The following is a 9426-nucleotide window of genomic DNA, read 5'->3' on the forward strand; positions in this document are numbered from 1 at the left end:
GGCCTTACAAGTTTCCAGCTGAAACTTGTTCACCCCTCAACCAAATAAGTTGAATGTTTTTGCAGTTTATATCAAGTTCTAGAGGTTTCTGCATTAAATCAGGCAATTGAAGGACTAGGGGGATCACAGGCCAACCAGAACAAAAAACCGTTTGTAAGGTTGGACTTTATGGCAGGATTGGCAAAGCAAAATATAAAAATTTCGATTGCCCTTGAGAAAGGTCTATAGAAGAGGATTTTGCAATTACCATAGAAGTGTCAATGACTCAGTATCTATGATTAGATTGGGAGGGAGGAGGAACGTGCTTAGCTTTGTTGGCCTCAGATGGCTTGGTATTACAGTTAGTTGTTAGTAGTATTAGTAGCAGTATCAGTGACATAGAGCAATAATACAGTGAAAACTGTATGAAAAAATGACACATAGGGATATGACTTTGGCGTCGTGATTACTGTTGAACTTGAATTATCGCTTAAGCTCAATAAAACAAAGTGTTTTCCAACAGAGGGCTCAATATATTCAATCCAACTGGCTTATGAGTTTCAATACACATTTTCACGGACAGCTAGCAAGTAGTACTTTGACAAGCTTACAGCAAAAAACCTGGCAATAAGGATGCCATAAACATGACTTAATTACACCGAGAAAAACGAATTAACGAGAAAAATGACATATGATGACATTTGTGGCTGCTTTGAATGCTTAAAGGAATGATTTGCAATTAAAGGAACGTTCAAAGTCAATGTTGTTCATTCACCAGCAAAACAGTACAAAATATTCATAAATGTGTGGATCAAATACTTAGATGGCATGAATGGATTAAAGCTAATTGGTTAGCTTTTGCATTGCTGACCTAATTAGTTAGCAAAACAAAAACCGATGGGTTTTTTGCATTCTGTTTAAACTCGTCAAATGCATTTAGATGAAAAAAGGAGCATAAAATCAAATTTACATGTAATACAAGGGCAACTATATAGTTTAATACAAAAAATCAAAATGCTATTCTTCCTTTGAGTCAGCATTTTGAGTCAACTTAGGTTTCAGTTAAAATATGTTGTTACCTTTAGGTAACAACAACTATTCTTGAAAACCTCTGATATTTGTTTTTGCTATCATTTTTGCAAAACTGAAATCTTTAGTTTTTCAGATCAAGCTTGATCTGTCAGTTTGTATTTAACTGTCATTTATTTGAAAATTTCTTATTGAGATTAAACTAAAACTCTAATTGTTCTGTATTAATAGTCAAAGGTTTTGTTTTCTTTCGTATACTTACCCTTAAATTCCAGAGAAAATGTGAGTGGGTCCCCCTTGTTCTGGTTGGTGGAACGGTGCCTGAAGCAGAAAAGGACTGCATTGGTTAGGCTCTATGTTTATATGTCGGGTGTTAAACATTTTCCAGTGACACGCAAATAAAATTACTAAGACTACTACTAAAAACTCACCGTAGCTCCGAGCCGCTGCACAGAGCTATGTACGCTCCTCCTCCATCCCAAACTATTCAATGCTTCCCTTTATACACCCATTTCCTTTAAAAAAAATTTATAGACAATCTCAGTAATCTCAAAAACAAAACAAAAAATTTTAAACAAGAAAAACGGGTTTTAATTTTCTATAAAGCAGTGAAATACAAAACAATTAATTATGCACAAAAGCTCCGAATATTTCGGCCCCACATCCGGGAGCCTTTCTCAACGGAAAAAAAAATAAATAAAATAAAAAAAAAAAAAACTTAACTTACATCACAATACTAAACACATAAAGATAAAGAAAAAAAAAACAAAAGAAAAAATATAAATAAATAAGAAACAAAACTCACATATTAAATAAACACTTCCATGCACTGAATGTCTATAATGATTCAACTCGCCTCCTCCCAGTGTATAAATGGAAATATATTAAATAAACACTTCCATGCACTGAATGTATATAATGATTCAACTCGCCTCCTCCCAGTATATAAATGGAAATCTATCAAAAATGAAGAATATATTTATACTTAGACCAAAACAATAAAAGGTCAACTAACCCCCCGGCCCATAACCCCTAATTAAATTTCACAAGTTCATCAACCAATTTATGAATTATAAATTGAATGGATTCGTTTGGTTGCAAGCTTAGCTGCAGTTCGTTTACTTTTCTCGTCATTTAACCCATTCTGACCTTTGTTCGCAAGGTCATCTTTCGTTTCAGAAATATTATTAAAATCAGTACTGGTTGAATATCTTGCCTGCATTTTAATTAAACTATTATAAATTGAATTGATCCCAAATTCCCCTTCATCTTTATTGATACTAATCCCCCCAGATATTCTCTTTTTATTTCTATAATTTCCCTGAAGCTTTGTAAAAGTCCTACCGACGTATCTACTATTTTTGTTTGATCAAATAAAATACTGTGATGAGGAAAGTTAAAAACATGTTCTGCAACAGCTGATCCGATCTTTTCTGGTGTTTTGTTTTGTTTTACAGCGCAATCTATTGCATTCTTGTGTTGTTGTAGCCTATTTTCTAAAGTTTGTTGCGTTCTTCCCACATAAAATTTACCACAAGAACATGTTGTGGTAAATTTTATGTGGGAAGAACGCAACAGATTTTAGAAAATAGGCTACAACAACACAAGAATGCAATAGATTGCGATCTAAAACAAAACATAACAACAGAAACGTTTGAGTCAGGTGTTGCAGAACATCTTTATAATTTTCCTCATCACAGTATTTTATTTGATCAAAAAAAAATAGTAGATACGTCTGTAGGACTTTTACAAAGCTTCAGGGAAATTATAGAAATAAAAAAGATAATATATGGGGGTACTAGTATAAATAGAGATGAAGGGCAATTTGGGATCAATTCAATTTATAATAGTTTAATTAAAATGCAGGCAAGATATTCAACCAGTACTGATTTTATTAATATTTCTGAAACGAAAGATGACCTTACGAACAAAGGTCAGAATGGGTTAAATGATGGGAAAAGTAAACAAACTGCAGCTAAGCTTGAAACCAAACGAATCCATTCAATTTATAATTCATAAATTGGTTGATGAACTTGTGAAATTTAATTAGGGGTTATGGGCCGGAGGGTTAGTTGACCTTTTATTGTTTTGGTCTAAGTATAAATATATTCTTCATTTTTGATAGATTTCCATTTATATACTGGGAGGAGGCGAGTTGAATCATTATATAAATTCAGTGCATGGAAGTGCTTATTTTATATATTTCCATTTATATACTGGGAGATGGGGTTTTTAATCCTTATAGACATTAAGTGCATGTAATTTTTTTTTTAATTTGCTTTTTTTGTTTCTTATTTATTTATATTTTTTCTTTTGTTTTTTTTTTCTTTCTCTTTATTTGTTTATTATTTTGTTGTAAGTTAAGTTTTTTGTTTTTTTTATTTATTTTTTTTTTTTACGTTTAGAAATGCTACCGGAGGTGGGGCCGAAATAATAGGAGCTTTTGTGCATAATTAACTGTTTTGTATTTCACTGCTTTATATAAAATTAAAACCCGTTTTTCTTGTTTAAAATTTTTTTTTTGTTTTTAATGGAAAAGCAGTGTGGTCTAAGAAATTATCTCAGTAATCTCAGGGTGAAAAAACACCCTGAGCCTTAGCTATTCTACTTTTAACATATTCACTGCTCCAACGGTCTTTACAATTTATGTTACCAAGGTAAGTGAAGCTGCCCACCTTATCAATCTTTTTGTTACCAATCATCACCTTTTCATCTTCACTTATTCCTAACCATAGCGACTTAGTAATCTTAATATTAATTTGCAAACCTATTCTAGCACCTTGAGCTCGCAAAACCTCTAAAAGCTCATTCATTTTGTTCACACTTTTATCAAGAATGCTTAAACCATCAGCACAATCGAAGTCCAGGAGAGTTTTTTCCTCTCCATTTGATTCCGTAGCCTCCCATTGCCTTTCCTGTGTTCCTTAAGACAAAGTCCATCAAAACGAGCCATAAAAAGGGGAATAGAACAAAACCAAGCCTAACTCTTGATTTAATTCATAACCAGCTGTTAACCTAATTTCTTACCTTAACCGCAGCAGTTTTATTGTCATACATAACACTAATCACTCTAATGTATTTGTCTGGTATACCATACAAGGATGAGACCTTTGCTAAAGCTTTTCTATCAACTGAATCAAACGATTGCTCATAATCTATAAAACTGAAGACCAAAGGTGTTTGACGACTCAGTCACTTCTCAATTATTAACCTAAGAGTGAAAATTTGGTCGACACATCCTCTACCTTTTGTAAAACCACACTATTCTTCTCTTAAAACTTTGTCTACAGCCATCTCTCAGTCTAAAAAGTATCATATTACTATGTAAATTGCTACCTATAGAAACAAGACTAATGCCTCAATAATTAACACACTCACTCTTATCATCTTTCTTATACAGTGGTTTATTTGAGGTTTTCCTAAAATTGTAAGGTACTTCTCTTTTTCAGAATCATATTCATTCATAAACTTATTTCTAACCTCAGAGCCACCATATTTAAGAAACTCATTTGCCACACTATCAGCACCTGGAGCCTTATTATTTTTAAATCCTTTTGGTACTGTCGTTAATTCTTCCACACATAAAAAAATCTTCCGTGACTTCCAAGGTATCGCAAACTTTTTCATTTTCCTCTGTATCTTTCTCTGCAACTCTATCTCGGTTTACAACATTCTCAAAACGTTTTGCCCATCTCTCTTTAACCCTTTCATTGCCTCTAATTGCGGCCCCGTTCCTATATTTAACTCGGACAAGTCAGGATTGACTACTCCTACTCAATTTATTAACATACCAGCAATTAACATACCAGGCAATTTTATCCATGGCCGCCACTTCCTTAGTTCATAGTATAATGCTTTCTCCACTTTCATTACATTTCTTTCGTATTCATATGATCTATCACTCAGATAATTCTCGTACAAGCCCCTTCTCAACTCAATTAAACATAAAGCTTTTACACTAGTATTCCTAGCTGCAACCCTAACTGTCTTCCCTAAGACACAATCAACAACTTCATAAATTGTTTTTTAAAAAATTATTCCAACCATCTTCCACATTGTCCATTTTTAAACTCTCAAGTTTAGCGTTCAATTGCTGCTGTCTTAACCTTACGTGAATACCATGTTAACAAATAGGCTATTTTATAAACAAGCACTGTAATGGTTATAACTAGATTATTTTGGCTACAAAACTGCAAAAGTCTGTCGCTATTGCTGTTTTCATATCCCACAACAAATTTACCTAGGCTAGGATACCATATATCCCTATTTCTACCGACCTGGGTGTGAAAGTCTCCAAGTAAAACCATCATATTTCTACCTGGGATCCTGTCAATTTGCTCTTGTAACTGTAAGTAAAATTCAATCGAGTCACTAGTATCTCCGTCATTTAGTCCTACAGAGGCACATACTATTATAACTGATAACCTTAAATTTTTAGTAATGAGTTGACCAATTAGTATTCTATTATTAATACCTTCCCAGCCTTAAAAAGACTTAGCAGCTTCCTTATTCATCATTAGCCCTGCTCCCTGTCTATGAACCCCATTCTTCCTACCAGAGTAAACACATTCCATGTCATCAAATTTCATGCTTCCTACCCCTGGGATATGAGTTTCTGAAATTCCTAATAAGCCCAGTTTGAATCATCTGAATTCGTCAGTCAAAATGTCGATACCATTGTCATTTTTTAACGTCGTAACATTCCAAGTTCTAATTTTCTTGTTGTATAAATCATTGAAATTGTTTTTGCTTCCGAAAAATAATGATCCCAGACGCCAGTGCAGAACGGGGATCACAAATCTTCTCAAGTCTACACAAAAGCGCTTAAGCCGGCTTAGAGCCGGACACCAAGAAGCCCGTGGGACCTCCGGTATAAATGGGGGCTTAGTGCAATCCTAGGACCATCTTTGTCATAACATGGTTTTCAGCACGTGGCGATGCTCTTCTATCAACAAGAGTTAAAATCATGCTCAGGCGGTCTCAAGCCTATTACCTCCTACTCATTTTATATTCATGTAGACCATTTTTCTTACAATGTTCACTTGTAGCCTTGAAAATATATCTGGAACACAGTTTTGCCTCCCTGCGCGGAACAAAATCTCAAAATCCAGTTCTTGGATCGATAAAGAACAACGGAATAAATGGTACAATTGTTTACTGTCATCAGCCACTGAAGACTCCGATGATCTGTTTCAATCCTCAATTTTGAACCATACAAATACTGACTATACGACTTTTTGAAACCTACCCCGCTTAAAGTCTTTTCTTCTGTCGATTGCAATGAGCTGAAGATAAGAACCAGCTAAGCAGAAAACCATGGATATGAGGGCTCCAAGTCCCTCAAAAATGAAACGAGGAGCAAAAATTTTCCAAGTCATCAGGTGCCTCCGAAGAATAAAACATGAAACCATGGAACATGAAAGCCTTAGAATAATAGCAGCAATGAAAAAATAAGACTGTTTCAATGGAAGTCTATAACCAGCAACTGTGGCGTAAATCATTTGGAAGCCAAATGTTGCAACTGAAACCTTTAGTGCTTGGCCAACATATTTCAAGATCTTCGAAACTTTATCTTTGCCAGGTAAGAAAGAACCAATAAAAGCAGTATTCCATTGTATTGACGAAAAAGTTGCATTCCTACCCGAAAAGAATCCGTGCCATGATAGAAGAACGAGGAATATGACATCATTGATATTCCCGCTTTCACCTTCAACATACCAGAATTTGTAAGCAAAAAGACACGAAACCACGGAGGGTGCGAGTCCGTCTCCAACCAATAGCATAACCGTCAGTTGAATAATAAAAATTAAATCTTCAGAATCCACATACCCATATAAACTGCAACCACAAAACGCCAGAAAACTTGCTATCACAACATTTGGCAGAAAACTATAAAATGAAGATGGCAGTACCGTTAAGGATTCAAAAATCCAATAAAGATCCACACAAACAATGTTTAAAGCTAAGCACTTAAATAATTTGGAGTTTTTCCTTAAGAAAAGTAATAAAGACGTTGAAATTAATGCAAGTAATAAACGAAAAAAAAGAAAAGAAGTACTACTATTCAAACTAGATAGTGGCTTGTACAAATCATAATGGAGACAATCTGGACCATTTTCTTCTCTGCAATACTCAAAGTATTGATTTAACTGAATGAAAGCTATAGCCAAAACAGCATTAAATAAATTTCTTAAATTTAGCTTGCCAGTTAGCAGGTTTCTATGAAGTATTAGAGCTGAGAGTAAAAATCTTAAAATAAATGGCTCTGCAATTACAAAACTATTAGAAAAATAGACTAAACAGGAGAAAATTAAAATTAATAGGCCAAATTTTAAATGGTCAAAACACACTGAAGAGTGTACGTTCATAAAATAAATAGAAGCAAAACTCATTACACATACTAATGCAGTCTCAATTAAAACAGCTAAGTATTCATTATAAACCAGAAACAGGATAAAAATATTACTTAAAACTATAACTAGTGAAGTAGCTGCATTATTACTCCATCTTACTTTGTTTGAGAATATCAAAGGGTATATACTAAATGCAGAAAGAATGCAGCCAATTAAAATAAAAAGAACATTAAACTGTGTGCAGGCCTGCTGGAACTTCACTTGAATAGATTTCAACACGTTTTCTGCTTCATTCGTATTAAGTGGTTCAACTGAGTTTATTCTAGAAAACAAATTTTGCAACTCTAACCCTTTCATGGCTGATGGTACGTAAGAAACAAATTTGTCTAGGTACTGCCTCACTTGGGCTACATTTTGATCGAGTGCCAAAGAATAGAGACGGTCCTTAGGGGATAGCGGTAAAAGTCCTTTTACAACCTGGCCAATGTTCGAAAAAGGTATAGGAATACCAAGAAGGGCTGATAGTGTGGGTACCAGGTTCACCTGTGGAATTTCTCTATTTGTATCGTTTGTGAAAGGGTGACTATTGCTATACGTAAACAATGCAGCATCTACTTCATCGCTGCTGTCCCCTCCATGATCTCCTGTCGATGTCATTCCATGATCACCAAATACAAGGAGTAGACTATTGGCTGGGAGATTATCCATGACTCGCCTTACAAGTATATCCATTTCCTTTAGTTTCCTTATCATCTCTTGATGATTCGGGCCATACCTATGACCAGCATGATCTACTCCAAGACAATGTGCTATCAGCAGTTTCCAATCATTTTTATTCAGTTCTTCAAAGATTTGACGCTCAACACCTCTATCTACCGTATCCAAGTCCCACACATCAAAGGAAGGATAGGGATAACTCCGTATAAACCTCCTAGGAAATATGGAATCCCAAGTATCATCACCCATCTGTACAACACTACTCTTTTGTCTCAGCAATTGGTCAATGATGTTGTCCTCACTGATCTCTAAGCCACCAAAGTTGAATGCAGCCTCAATGAATGTTGGAAAAGTTCCAGTTGTCATACTTTTCAATCTTTGTAATGTAGTGGTCGGTGGATCTGCTACTAATTTATAGAGTCTTGAATGACTGGTATTCTGTTTTGATAATTTGTAAACTTTATTAAGACCAGTGGAGCTCATTAAATCATACTTCCTGGAATATATGATAAACAACACGACTTGACCCCACATTGGCTGTCCATGATATATAGGTAGGTTGTTAGTATTAGGAGTCGAGACCTTTTGGAGCAGAAATCCTCTGCAGAAAAACACTAGGCCAAACAATGCAACCTGGCATGTGAGAGCCAAACTTAGCCACATACTTTGGTTTCTTTTAGATAGTATTTCCATTGCAACAAGCTGTAATTTAAGGGAGGCTGCCTAAAAGTGAATTTTGTACAGATAAATAATTTTATATCAGTAATTTAACAGCATTATAAAGTGAGAATTGTTTCTTAACGTGTTTTCTTCTCAATAGCCCCAAATAAATTTGCGTTAAATATAATCTAGCTTGGATGAAAGTGAACGTTTGTCTTTTTTCATTATTGGATAATTGCTCCTGATAAAATTTTTATATAGAAACGATACTGGAACCTTTATTGGTACAATAAAATCGATGAGCTTGCAAGATAATTTCAATCTGAAATACAAAACTTCGGATGTCATATGGGCAACCAAGGTTATGAAGTAAAATAGTCACAGTAGTTATAGCTCCAACCTTATAAAGTTCAAGCCACATCAAAGAGTAACAAAAACTTAAGCTACGCGTTCAAAAAAAAGGCAAGTGAGAAAAATTTGTCATTTCTAGGCGATTCAGGAATGTGTTTTCCTAGATATTCAGTATATTTCACCTTTGTTTCTTCCTGGCTATAGAGCCTTACGAGGAAGACTAAGTTAAAGTATTTTTGTTCTTTATTGATGTATGAATAAACCCACAACTTAACTCTTATCTAAATTAATCTTAACAGTAAACGGTTATTTTGAAAATAAAGTCAAGAAAATTTCG

At 34.5% G+C, this 9426-nt stretch overlaps 1 protein-coding gene across 1 annotated transcript; it reads right to left on the bottom strand.

Annotated features, from left to right (window-relative positions):
• Positions 1 to 6233: 6233 nt before the first annotated feature.
• On the bottom strand, positions 6234 to 8771 carry LOC148942963 (uncharacterized). Its single transcript, XM_089102413.1, has one exon. The coding sequence runs from the start codon at positions 8769 to 8771 to the stop codon at positions 6234 to 6236; it is 2538 nt and encodes an 845-aa protein (XP_088958539.1).
• Positions 8772 to 9426: the final 655 nt, after the last annotated feature.

Source organism: Artemia sp. Qi Xiang Cuo, chromosome 16 (assembly GCF_049724085.1).
Source record: "Artemia sp. Qi Xiang Cuo chromosome 16, ASM4972408v1, whole genome shotgun sequence".
Lineage (NCBI taxonomy): Eukaryota > Metazoa > Arthropoda > Branchiopoda > Anostraca > Artemiidae > Artemia > Artemia sp. Qi Xiang Cuo.